Raw genomic sequence first — 13,643 nt, 5'->3', positions numbered from 1 at the left:
TTCAGAGGCGGTCAGAGATTCTGGAGGACAGCCTAACAAACAAGATCCCTCAGATTCAAGAAGAACCTACTGAGCAAGAAATACTTCTTCTGAGAGAAGAGCTGAGCCAGGCAAAAAGGAAATGGCATGAAATGGAGGAAGTAAAGGCCAATGAATGTCAAAGAGAATCTGAAAAACTGGGGAGAAGCAATTTTATTCCAAAATTGCCTGAATGTTGGGAAGCAAGCACTCTGACAGAAAGTGGAGATGGTAATCTTACAATACAACTAGAGAATCTCCAAAATGAGAGAGAGCAGTTAAGAGAAACCATACAGGAGACAATTAGCAAGAATTCAGAGATGCAGGAGGAGTTGAAATGTGCTCATTGCCCTCTCAGACAACATCAGGAGACTATTGTGGAGCTGAAAGAAAGTATTTCAGAGAAAGAATATCAACTCTTAGAAGCGCAAGAGGCATTGAAGGAAACAACTGACGAACTGCAGCAGGAGCTCACTGAAGTCACTGAAAACCTGATTCATGTCCCTTCTGAATATGACAAGCTACTGTCAGAAAAAGAAGAAATTGAAAAAAAAACTTAGCTCATTTTTCAGCATTGTCCCTTAACCTCGGCATTTTTTCTTGCCACAACATTAAATCACCAGGTTTCCAGGGTTGGTGTGTGGAAACTGCAATAACTGGAGGAACTTCAGGTCCTGAGTTGGGGCCTACTCTAGGATTGGAATGAAATTCCACTACCATAGGATATTGTCCTACAACAGATTTCCCTTCTGATTGTGGATGGGAACTCTGGTTCTGATTCTTTCCCTGATGATCATCAAGGAAGGCAATTAATTCTTCTCTTTTCATAGGTTTCTTTAGAGCCATACGATTTCTCAAATCGGCCCATTCCAGCCATAAAAATAAATAATTCATCTGCTGCGGATTCCTATCTTCTAATATCAATCTCAAACATTTCAACCTAGTTTCATTGAAGGTACCTTCAGGTGGCCATACTTCTTGGGGACCTGCCCCTCTAATTCTGGTTAAAAATGGCCAGTCATCTTGACATAACACTATAACTTTACTTTTACTCAACCCTGCTGTCCCAGAAAGTTTATTCCAATTTGCTAATAATTCTGCCAAGGGGGATCCTTTAGGTACTGAAGGATATCCTCCCATTCTGCAATTTTCTTTGTGAGGGGTATTTCAGAGTGATCCTTTCCTATTCCAACCCACAAACACAGACAAGGGGAGACTTGAACTCACCTTTCTGTAGCCGGCAGTTTGTAGGATGTAATATCGGGATCCTCTTTTATTCGTCCTCCCTGTCACAGCCTAGAGTCCCATCTGGGGTGCCAAAACTGTTAAGGAGACTCGAACTCCGTCATGGGTTACTCTAGGATTTTATTCAGGTCCAGCAGCGTTGGGTCACCTCCGCAGAGAGTGACAGCTTACATGAGTTCGCATACATGTATTTATGCACCTACAAAGCATTACCTAATCCAGAATACACAGAATTATACTTTATCAGTCATTATTATCTTGACAGTGGGTTTCACATCTTGTTCTGGAGTCCGACCACTTCGTTGTTTGTTTCTTCTTTCTTTTAGTCTTCAAGGGAGATTACCTCAAGTTCTGTACATCTCAGTTCTTAGTAGTCACAATGATAGATCTCCCATTGCTTCGGTAGCTAAGGGCCAGTTTCTCATACATCAACATCCTTTGAACTGTCAGGCACATCATTACCTTTGTTACAACATTTTATTAATGCTCTATTCAGCTGACTGCGCATGCAGCCCTGGGCTGGGGCTATACAGGGGACAGAGCTGATGGAACAGCTTGTGCAGCAGCACTGCATTGCAACATTTTCCCAACACCTCTGTTTCCCTAAGGTGTCCCTGAGGGAAATGCCCTGTTGCCTGTGGCTGACATGTGGCCAAGAGCTGGATATTGTCCGTGGTGCAACTAAAGGGTGTGAATGCAGAGCGAGGGGGGCGAGGGGCTGGCTTTGGCCCAGGCAAAGGGGTGGCTCAGGGTGGTTTGGGCTGGGCAAGGGTTTGCTGTCAGGCCTGGTGCCAAGGCCTGTGCCATTTTTGCTGTGATCCTAGTTTCCCTGTTCTGAAATGCAATGATAGTCTTCCAATCACAAAGTGTTTGCACAGTAACTGTGTGGGTAAGATGTGGCTGCGTGGTTAGAATGGCTCAAAATTCCTGTGTGAAATGTCCTTTATCCACCTCTGTCTGCCTGTAATTTTGCAACGTAGAGTTTCTTCACAGGTGTAATTAGTCATTCTTTCAGGCCCTTGTTTCCTGGAAGGTCGTGGTACATTCTGCTCATTTCTGGATAATTTTTTTATTCTTTTGAATTTGAGAGTGTTGTTTTTGCAGCAAATACTTATTTTATCCACCAAAGACAAAAGCGTGATGTGTTAGTGCCTCTTGCTCATGCCAGATTGGCTGTGAAGGGCAGGAGATATGAGGCTGTCTTTGTGTTCTGTTACAATCTTTGGGGAACAGAGGTAAACATGACCTCAGTGGAGGTCTCATCTCTGTGGAGCAGTGCATGTGATAAAAGAGGGGAGGAGATTCCCCCTAAGCCATCAGTTTGATGACTCATTCTCTGTTGGATGGCTGCTCACCTTTTGCTTTGGTTTGTGCTCATTCATGTGATTTGGAATCCTGGGTTTCTCCTTAGAATGGTGGTAATTAGACATATTTATCTCCCTTCTGGGTGTGACCATGGTGCATCAATACTCTCATGATCTGGTTTTGTCAATCCCGAGGAGGTCGGAAGCAAACCTGCAAGCTGTGTAGGGCTGGAGAGAAGACAGGGGAGCTCTGTGTGTGAGGCTACAGAAGAGCAGATGGTCGTTTCCTTGCTTGTGAAAGTAAACAGAAGCGTGAGCCTAATGGAGTAGATAACAGTGTATCATTTCTGTGCCTTTGGGCCTTGTAGAGAAATGCACCTTCCCTTCCTGGTACATGTACATGGCCTGATCATGGTGCATGTTAGAGATATTTTGTTTTAGCATCTGGCCCTTTGATGTTATGTTCTTGTAAATGATGAGGGTCAAAGAAGACAACGAAGCTGTGAAGGTTTGGAGACAGGAGTGGTGGGAGCTGTGCGTGAGCAGCTGTTGAAGGACACAAGAGAGAGGGTTGGCTCGTTCCCATGTTTGGTGCCCACCTGCTGCATCATGCAATGTGAGTTTCTCCTTGCCAAAGAAGTTTCTCCTCAGCCATGTTATTGCAGCACCACTGGAAGCCCTGGGAGGTTCTTCCTGTGTGCTTGGTGGTTGTTGTTGATTCATTAGTGGCACCTTAATGATGTTCTTATGACAAATGACATCAGGGGAGCTTTGGGAAGAGCAAAACACCACTAATTTTAACTCCTCCTGAACACCTTAATTAAGCACTGACCCTAAGTACCATGGTCTATCAGAGTATGTTGTAATGTTTGCTTTTCTGCAGGGATTAAGTTCTTGCCTTGCTTGTAGTGATGAGATAAAGGTGGTTTCTTTAAGGTGTGTTTCCTTAAATGTTACTTGTAGAATTGCTCTTGCTTCTCAGATACAGATGGGGGGAAGTCAGTGCAAGATGGGTGATGGACTGACCTCGAAGCTGGATAAGTGGGGGTTGTATGCTCCATCTGGCTGGGTGGTGCTTTAATAGGGTACCTGGGGACAAGGCCTCTGGCGGTTACATTATACCCCTTTTCCCATGTCCTGAAAGGGGATGACAATCCTCTCAGAAATTTCATGGCAAGCAATATCAATAGATGGGCATATATGCTTCAAGGGTACTATTTCTAGGAATTGCTGTGTGAAATGTCTTTTGTGTCCTTGTAAGATGGTGATGTAGAGTTTCATCTTGGTTGTATTGAGTTTTTCTGAACATTTACCAGCCTTCAAATTTTATTAAAGGCTGTTGCCAATATGAAGTAACTGCTGACCTTTTCTCAGTATTATAAGTGCTGGGAATGTAGCGGAATGGGAGGGTATTTTTGTTAGGAATTTCTGCATTCAGATTGTGTTCTTTGAAGTGTGTGCAGGGAGGCTTCTCCTTTCATGCAGTGTCATGGCTGACCCAGCTTTCCCTGTCAATGGTAGCTCTTGGGCATAGATGCCAACATTGCGTTACCAGTTACAGAGTCACATATGTGCTCAATGGCCCAGGTGCTGACGGTGAATGATGGTGTCTCTGAGCTGATACCGACGACTGAGTCTGTAACGGAGCTGCATATCACTTACGCTCTTTAGACCATTTTGGTTTTCTTCTAATGTGTGTGATGAGTAGAGAAGTCCCCATGCATGTGTCTGTATTGGGATCCTTGTTCTCCCAAGGAGAAGTTTTGTGGGAAACATTTCTTTCAGTGATGTCTTGAGGAGAATCACGGACTCCGGCAACTCTATGAGTGAGAAATCGAAAATCCCCTAACTGCCGATACAAGTGCGTTTATAAATCTTCCTAGCAACTGGTCACACATAAACAGAAGGCTTGATTGGTTCCATGCGTTCTTCACACACTGGTCACACTGCCTAAGATGAACATTTGATTAGTTATTATCCCCTGTCCATAATACACGAGACAATTCATTGGCTACAATTAGTTACTGCTATCCTGAAGCCTATTGGTTAATTAAATCTTACAAGCACAAACACAATGTTCTATACACTTTTAGCTCAATGTAGAAACACTTCCCACTGTTTAAGAAGAGACCAGATGTTTCCCATCAACCGTAGCCTGGCATGTTTTCTTCAGGCAGATCTCAGCATCCTTATCTTGTTTTCTACAATCCCGCTTGCTACTTCCAAGGCTTCTGGCCGACAAAGGTCAAAATGTTCTCATCATTCACCAGCTGTGCAGCACCCTCAGTTCTTCTTCCTCTTTTTGCGCCCCCTTTGCGATGTACCCAAAGTCCTGCTTTTGTCCGACATGGCCATTGTCCTCCAAAAATGATACCACAACGTTTGTCTGCCAAGTTAGCTTCCCTGTTGTGTGATGTTTGCGCACAGCTGAAGCATTCTGTCTGCACAGAGACAGGGCAGGTGGAAGAGTTCGCTGTGGTGTAGTTTGAAATGCCTAAAAGGTAGGTATAAAAGTTTACTTTTTCAAACTTTTAATGTGAGCCCCATAATTGTGGTCTAGTGTATTTTCCTTCTCTCATTGTCCAAGGAAATGACTTTGAGAAATGTGGTTGTGGTCTCTGGTGTGAAGTCCTCTGTGATCCTCCCGTGTAACTTTTTACCACCTAGGACAATTTTCTTGTGTACCCTACTACATTAGACATAATCTGAAATGCTCAGCTACGATTCCTTCACTTCTGTGGGTTTCACATTCCTTCCTTGTTTCTTCTCATGTTCTGAAAGTGGGCCTGGTTTTGCTGGAAGTCCATAAAAGTAGCAATTTGTTGAAGTTCTCAGGTTGAGGGAGCAGCTTCTATGCCACCTTGAAGGTGTTGTATTGCCAGGAGAAAGACTGGTGGCTGATGCACGGCCAAGAGTTGGATATTGTCGGTGGTGCAACTAAGGGACGTGAATGGAGAGAGAGGAAGGTGAGGGGCTGGGTTCTGACCATCGATATAGGTGGGGCAGTGTGGTTTAGGCTGGAGAATGGTTTGAGATGATGCCTGGTGGTGAAGGCGTGTGCCATTTATGTTATGCTCGTAGCTTTGCTGTCCATAATGGTAATGGTAATCCTCTGATAATCAAGTACTTGAGCATTGGTGTGTACATAGAACAATGATGCCAGGGTAGAAGATCTTCTAATTTCTGTGTAAATCCTTCTTTAACCATGACTATGTCCCTGCATTGTTGTGATGTGTTTCGCCATTTCTGGACAGTGCTTTTGCATCTGGAACCATGTGAGTGTTGTTTTAGACCAAATGCTTATTTCAACCACCTAAGACTAATTTTTATTTGGGAGGAAAATGAAACAAAATCTACACGAGATTCTCTTATTTTTGTCTTAGCTTGAGAAAGAGGCCCATGACAACATGTTTTCACTTGCAGCACTTTATTAGTAGGGAGACTGAAAGCCAGGGAGAAGAAAAAATGAAGTGAGAGGTGATGAATAAGTCGTAAAAAGAGCGCCCGGCTATGTAGTGCAGAGTAAGGCTTTAAGGTCGCATCTGTGGAGAGGAATTGGTTTGATAAAAGAGAGGAGGATCTTCCACCTAAGTCACTACTTTGATGGTCTGTTCACTCTTGGATGACCGCTCTTATTTTAATTCAGCCATTCCTCATTCATGTGTTTGAGAACCCTCCGTTTCTCCTGAGAATGGGGGTGAGCAGAGAAGTTACTCCCTTCTTCGTGTGATTGTGATCCATCATCATCACACGATACGTTGTTGACAATTCTGAGAAGGTGAGGAGCAAACCTGCAAGTTGGGTAGTTTTGGAGATAAAACTCATGGGAGATCTGGTGTTGGGGTGCAGAGTTGGTGATTTCTCTGCTTGTCATAGTTACTCCCTTACACACACGACTGTGGTACCGTGCATCCAATTGGAGTTGCTTCTGCTCAGCAAGTGTGGCCTAAGAAATGTGATTGCACCTGGTCCCTTCAGTTCTGTATGAAGAGATGAGGGGTTAGTGACGGAAGGTGTGCAGGGTGTCCCCAACACGGTCACCCAAAACATGCTGGCCCCTGAGTGGAGAGAGATGGGTTTGATGGGTGGCCTGGGAGCTGGATGAGGAACTGGCTGGATGTCCGCGTCCAAAGAGTTCTAGTCCATGGCTCAGTGTCCAAGTGGAAACAAGTGCTGTGTCCCTCAAGCATCTGTACTCGGAGCAGTGCTCTTGAAATGCAGATAAGTGATATCGTCACCAGTGAGAGAGACAGTGGGAAACAAGGCACCTTCTGATAAGCCGTGGATGCCCCATCACGGTAAGTGTTGAAGGAGAGAGGGGACAGGGCTTTGAGCACGTTGAGCTGGGGAAGGATGTCCCTGCCTATGGTACAGGGGCTGGGTGGTGGTGGGCTATGACATCTTTATGATGTCTTCCAACAAATATCATTCTTTGGTTCTATGGAAGAGGTGACCTGGCTCTGGGCTTTGCCGTTATCAAGCCCTCATGTATGAAGACACAGAAGGACGGAGCTTCTGTTTATCAGAAACACATTCATAAAGGCTGCTCTGCTATCTGCCCATAGAGGTAGACACATTGCCTTTGATGGGATCTATTTGTCCGTGTGATCGTTCTTCTCCCTACAAGAAAAATCAACAGTGGGACCAACGTCAGAGACTTCCATGAGCAAAAGGAGGCAATGCACAGAAACCCTTTGCAGTTAGAGTTCCATCTTGATTACATTAACAGCAGCTGAGGCTGCTTCCATTCCTGCTCTGCCACTGACTGTTTGCCTGCGGTTCAGGGAGGTGAGGAACAAGTCCCCGGCAGCCGATCGCGGCTTTCCCCGCACCCGGTCCCTCAGCCACCTGATCGGTTGTTATTGCATCTGCCTGATGGTTACCTGCAGAGGCTGTTCCCACCTTGGATGAATACAAATGTGTATAAACTCTACAAACTCTAGAATTCTGTGGACAATCAAAAAGGAAAATCACACGTGACAGTCCTTCACCTTTGCTTTTTCATCCATGATTAGCGGTGTCTTACGGAAGCACCAATAAACGGCAGCCAGCAGTGGCAGCCGTAGTGCGAGGGGTTAACTTGGTGTGGATGGGAAGTGCTGATCCTGCCTCCCTGAGGGAAGGAGCAGAATCGGGAAGGCCCATCCCTCTGAGAACAGATCTAAACAGATAAAGAAATATGCAAATCGGCAGCAATTCGGCACTTAACAAAGTCCACCACAAGGAAGAGATGAATACTTTCCTGCCAATCATCAATGTTTTACACTGTAATTTCAGGGGGAAAGAAAGTGAAGTTCTTGATGCCTGTGGTGATGAGCCTGTTAACTCTGCTCCTGTGTGTTTGCGTGTGTGTGTCTGAATATCACGTTTTATACTGAAAAGCCTCTTTTCCTGCCGTTCTACAAGCCATTCCAGCAAATCTACTTCAAAAATCCGCTCTGGGGAATGTGTCAGAAACTCGTAATATTCGAGACGTCATAGTAAAAATAATAATAGTAATAATTAATAAAAAAAGTATTTTCCGTGAGCGATCTGTCCATTGGAAGCGATTCTTCCCGTGCTCCACAAGTAGCAGACATCGCTGACGAAGAGAAGGGCGCCGAGGAGAAAAGCCCGCGCAGGAAATCCCGGGTGTCCGTTGGAGGGCGGATCTTCATCGCTGCTGGTTCTGTCGGCCGGGGCGGGGGGAATGAAGGCGGCTGGAGGGCGCGCTTTGGATGTGCAGAGAGGGAGAGGGCAAAGCCGTGCGCCCGGACTGCTCCCCGAAGCTGTGCGAGTGGCGGAGGAGGTTGTGCTGCGGGGGCTTCCCGAGGGGCTTCGAGTCGTCGCACTGGACGCGTCGGATCGGAGACGACCTTCGTGGGCGCTGCGAGTCGGTTTGTCGGCGCGGCAGAGAGCCCACGGTCACGGGAGGGCTGTGCCTCGGCGGTGTCCGGTCTCGGTCGGAGGAGGAAGGAGGAGCTCGGGGGGCGAAGCGGCCGCGGCGGAGCTGAGCGGCGGGCGGGCAGCGCCGCGTCCGTGGCGCCGGGGCCGTCCCCGCGAGCTGTCCGTGGGCAGGGCAGGGCAGGGCAGGGCAGGGCAGGGCAGGGCGGGCAGCGCTCGGCAGCGCTCGGTGCCTGCAGTGCCGGGAGGAGGCTGCGGGCGCCGCTGTTGCCCGAGGAGGAGCGAGAGGAAGGCCGGAGCGCTGCAGGCAGCCCCGCCCGCTGCGGCCCGGCTCGCTCGCTCGCTCGCTGGCTGGCTCGGCGGCCGGGCGGTCTGCGAGCGTCCCCGCGGTGCGGAGCCGTGCTGCAGCGAGGCGGAGGGGCCGGCGGCAGCGGCCGGGAGCGGCGAGCCGGGGCCGGAGCGGCGAGTGGGAGCCGGAGCCGGGGCCGCGGCGGAGATGTGCGCGGCGGGGAGGCGCCGGGGCCGGCGGGAGCGAGCCCTGCTGTGGTGCGTGCTGGTGGCGGCGTGGGAGGCGGCGTGGGGGCAGCTGCGCTACTCGCTGCCCGAGGAGATGCCGAAGGGCTCGTTCGTGGGCGACGTGGCCGCGGACCTGGGGCTGCAGCTGCCGGCGCTCGGCCCCCGCGGCGTCAGCCTTGTCTCGGCAGGTAGGACGCCGTATTTCGCCCTGCACGGGAAGACGGGCCATTTGGTGACGGCGCAGAGGATAGACAGAGAGCAGCTGTGCCGGCTGCAGGAGAGATGCGTGTTGCGCTGCGAGGTGATCGCGGAGGGGGAAATGCACGTTTACGGAATCGAAGTGGAGATCACGGATATTAACGACAACGCGCCCAGCTTCAAAGAAATTGAACTAGAGGAGAAAATAAGTGAGACGACAGCGCCAGGGTCGCGGTTTCCGCTGTCCGAGGCTCAGGACCCGGACTCGGGGCCGAATTCGGTGCAGAGATACGAGCTGAGCGGCGACGAGCACTTCTCGCTGGCCGTGCGGGCGGGCCCCGGCGGGGAGCAGCGTCCCGAGCTGGTGCTGGCGAAGGCGCTGGACCGGGAGGAGGCGGCGTTTCACGAGCTGGTGCTGAGGGCGAGTGACGGCGGCGAGCCGGCACGGACGGGCACGGCGCGGATCCGCGTGGCGGTGCTGGACGCGAACGACAACGCGCCCGTGTTCGGGCAGGCGGAGTACACGGCGCGTGTGCCCGAGGACTTGCCCGTGGGCTCCACCCTCCTCACCGTCACGGCCACGGATGCCGACGAAGGGACCAACGGGCACGTGAAATACTCCCTGAAGAAAGCGACGGACCTGGCAACGGAGATTTTCCAGCTGGATGCGGAGACGGGTGCGATCACGCTCGCGGGGAGCCTAGACTTCGAGGAAGGCGACATCTATGAAATGGAGGTGCAGGCAAAGGACGGTGGGGGACTTTCTGACACTGCGAAAATGGTGATCACAGTGACAGACGTGAACGACAACGCGCCCGAGATTTCGGTGCGGTCGGAGCTGGGCGAGATCTCGGAGGACGCCCCGTCGGGGACGGTGGTGGCCCTGCTGCACGTGCAGGACCGGGACTCGGGGCCGAACGGCGAGGTGCGGTGCTCGCTGGGCGGGGGCGTCCCGTTCCGGCTGCAGAGCGGTCCTTTGAGGCAGCTACTACCGCGTGGTGACGGCGAGGGAGCTGGACCGGGAGGAGGTGTCGGAGTACAACGTGACGGTGCGGGCGGCGGACGGCGGGTCGCCGGCGCTGTGGAGCAGCGCGGTGCTGGCGCTGCGCGTGCTGGACGTGAACGACAACGCGCCGGTGTTCGCGGAGGCGCGCTACAGCGCCCGGCTGCCCGAGAACAACGCGGCGGGCGCGCTGGTGCTGACGGTGCGGGCGGCGGACGCGGACTGGGGGCAGAACGCGCGCGTGCGGTACCGGCTGGCGGAGGGGCGGGTGCGGGGCGCGCCGCTGTCGTCGTACGTGTCGGTGCAGGCGGAGACGGGCGCGCTGTACGCGCTGCGCTCCTTCGACTACGAGGAGGTGCGCGAGGTGGGGCTGTGGGTGCGGGCGGAGGACGGCGGCGCGCCGGCGCTGAGCAGCAACGTGTCGGTGCGGCTCGTGATCGTGGACGAGAACGACAACGCGCCGCAGGTGCTGTACCCGCCGCCGGCGCCGGCGCCGGTGCCGGGCGTGGGCGCGGGCGCGGGCGCGGTCGCGGTCTGGGCGGGCGTGGAGCTGGCGCCGCGCTCGGCGGAGCCCGGGGCGCTGGTGGCCAAGGTGGTGGCGGTGGACGCGGACGCGGGTCAGAACGCGTGGCTGTCGTACGAGCTGGCCAAGGCGACGGAGCCGGGGCTGTTCCGCGTGGGGCTGCACAGCGGCGAGGTGCGCACGGCGCGCTTCCCGCTGGCCCGCGACGCGGCGCGGCAGAGCCTGGTGGTGGTGGTGAAGGACCACGGGCGGCCGGCGCTGTCGGCCACGGCCACGCTGACGGTGGTGCTGGCCGAGAGCGTGGCCGAGCTGCTGTCGGAGCTGGGCAGCGCGGCGGCGGCGCCGGGCGAGCCGGCCGGCAGCCTGACGCGGTGGCTGGTGGTGGCCGTGGCGGCCGTGTCCTGCCTCTTCCTCGCCTTCCTGCTGCTGCTGCTGGCGCTGCGCCTGCGGCGCTGGCGCCGCTCGCAGCTGCTGGCGGCGGGCAGCGGCGCCTTGCGCGGCGTGCCGGCCTCGCACTTCGTGGGCATCGACGGCGTCCGCGCCTTCCTGCACTCCTACTCGCACGAGGTGTCGCTCACGGCCGACTCGCGCAAGAGCCAGCTCCGCTTGTCGGGCGGCAGCTGCTGCGACACCCTCCCGGCCCGGCCGCCGCCCGACGAGCCCGCGCCGCTGCTCGGGGAGGACCCCGCCGCTGCCCCGGTGAGTTCCTCCTGCCAGCCCCACTTGCTGCGCGACCTCTCCCCGCGCTGCTCTGCTCTGCCCCTTCCGTGCCGAGTCGTGGCTCCTGCCGCGGGAGGGGGAGGTCCGAGCAAGGCAGCGGCTCCCGCAGCAGCCGGCGCCGTGTGCCGGTGCCACTTGCCCGCGGGAGGTGACCGCGGGGTTGCGGCTCAGCGCCCCAGCGGGAGAAGGGGGGAGTGGCCGCGAGAGTCTGCGGGTGGCTGCGTGGGAGGGGCACTGCGGGAAACGGGAGGTCTGTCTTGCTGGTTCCCGATCCCTTAAGGCCGATTGAGCGAAAAGGGAGCTGGGTGTGCCTTGGCTTGACACTCCCTGCTACGGCAAGAGCCGTCTGAGGGCGGGCGGGGAGAGACTGGGAGGGAGACGTAATTCCCCCAGTGAAGGTGGTCAACGGCCCGGTCTCTCCCTGAGGAGCGCTCCTCTTTTACTTTTAGCCCCTTGCTGTTTCTTCCCAGAAGACTGGTGAGCCGACAAATGCATCTTCCTCCTCAGTACAGAGCTGTAACGATATCAAAGTGAAGTGCATGGATTGATGGTGGTGCCTGCTGAGGAGAAATGGTGTGGGCAGCTGGTCCTTTGATGCCGTGTGCTGGCAAGGTATAAGGGTCAAAGAAGAGTATGGAAGTTGTGAAGGTTTGAGGACAAGAGGGTTGGGATCTGTGCGTAGAGGGGCTGTTGAAGGACACAGAAGAGATGGTTTGCTGCTCTCTGTGATCAGTGCCCAGCTGTAGTATGTGAGTTTCTTCCTGCGAAATAAGTTTCTTCTGAGCCATGTTGGTGCAGCTGTACTGGGAGTCTTGGGAGGTTCCTCCTGTATGCTCGCAGGTTGTTGATTCATAAAGAACACCTTAATGATGTACTTATGACAAATGACATCATGAGAGATTTAGGAAGAGCAAAAGTTTATCCCCATCCTACTAAGCACCTTAATTATGTAGCTCCTCTAAGTGCCATCATCTCCCAGAGTATGTTGCGGTCCTTTCCTTTCTGCAGGGGTTAACTTCTTGCCTTCCTCGTAGTGAAGATGTAAAGGTGGCCCACTGTGTCTGAGGGTGTGTGGATGGTCACATCTGTTACACTTGTCTGACTGTCCCATATCTGCATTTCATGTTTACAGCTGTGCAGCGAAAGATGTTCCTAGGTATGTTTCCCTCAAATATTGCTGTAAGAAATGCTTCTCCCTGTCACGTAGACATGGGGAAAAGTCAAATATTATCTATGGTGGGGCAAAGTTGTCTGTGTGACATTTTTTTGTGGTGGAGTCTATGATGATGATTAGTGACAACCCATGTGAGCTGTGAGGGGTTTGAGGAGAGACTTGGTGATGCTGTGTGTAAGGAGCACAGGGTTGTGCAGACTAGGTCTGTGTTTTGATAATTACCACGGTTTATTGTAGGACTACAACAAATGAGTCTGAATGTTTCTTTAGTATTGGAGATGACACATCTCCACTTGTCTCCAACTGGCCAAGCTTTGGGTTCATCAATTTTCTCTCCTGTTGCGTGATGTTTCCTGTGCATGGAAAATATTGAACATAGATGTACATTTTACTTTGAGCTCTGAGTCATGTATCTTCCATGTTGCCCACGTGCTGAAGAAGAATGATACAATGTTTTTGTGTTGATACTTTGATGACCGAGTCTTAACGAGAGCTCTCTACTGCTTATGCACTTGAGAACTTTTTGCTGTTATTTGAACTGCTGTGATGAGCAGAGATATCTCTTTGTATGTGTCCATGTTGTGATTCTTGTTCTCAGAGGAGGAGAACTGTGTGTGCAAGTTTTCCTTCAGTGGTGTCTCTCTCTGCAGGTTTCTGTCCTGTTGCATGATGTTGGCAGACTGAAAAATTCTCTCTTTAGATATAGGGCAGGTGAAAATTTTTGCTGCTCTGTAATGTGTAATGTCTACAAGACATAAAGATCTTGTAAAATTTCCATTTTTGCTAGTTTTTAGGTAAGGCCCACAGTTTATTTCCAGACATGATCCAGTTTTAACTGTTTGACGACTTTACACTGAGGAACGTTGGCTATGGTCTTTGGTGTAAGTTGCTGTGTGAGTGTCCGGTGCACTTCTTACCAACCGGATACCTTTCTTGGGTAGCTAATAGAGTTGCCATAATCTGAAATATTAAGCTGTGATTCCTTCACTTATTTAAGTTTCCCATTATTTGCCTTACCTGTTGTCCAACTCTATATCTGGGCATCATTGTGCCCCGCAA

The 13,643-nt window shown here is 52.1% G+C and overlaps 1 protein-coding gene across 1 annotated transcript; it reads left to right on the top strand.

Annotated features, from left to right (window-relative positions):
- The first annotated feature begins 8,085 nt into the window (after positions 1-8,085).
- LOC122153222 (protocadherin gamma-A10-like) lies at positions 8,086-11,952 on the top strand. Its single transcript, XM_042790024.1, is given in 2 exon segments — positions 8,086-10,143; positions 10,145-11,952. Coding segments are annotated over 2 exon segments (3,432 nt in total). The 5' UTR covers positions 8,086-8,256; the 3' UTR covers positions 11,690-11,952.
- The last annotated feature ends 1,691 nt before the right edge of the window (positions 11,953-13,643 follow it).

The sequence above is a fragment of the Tyto alba genome, unplaced genomic scaffold (assembly GCF_018691265.1).
Source record: "Tyto alba isolate M040663 unplaced genomic scaffold, T.alba_DEE_v4.0 Super-Scaffold_17, whole genome shotgun sequence".
Lineage (NCBI taxonomy): Eukaryota > Metazoa > Chordata > Aves > Strigiformes > Tytonidae > Tyto > Tyto alba.
The sequence above is the reverse complement of the archived record's forward strand: the minus strand, read 5'-3'. Positions and strand labels throughout refer to the sequence as shown.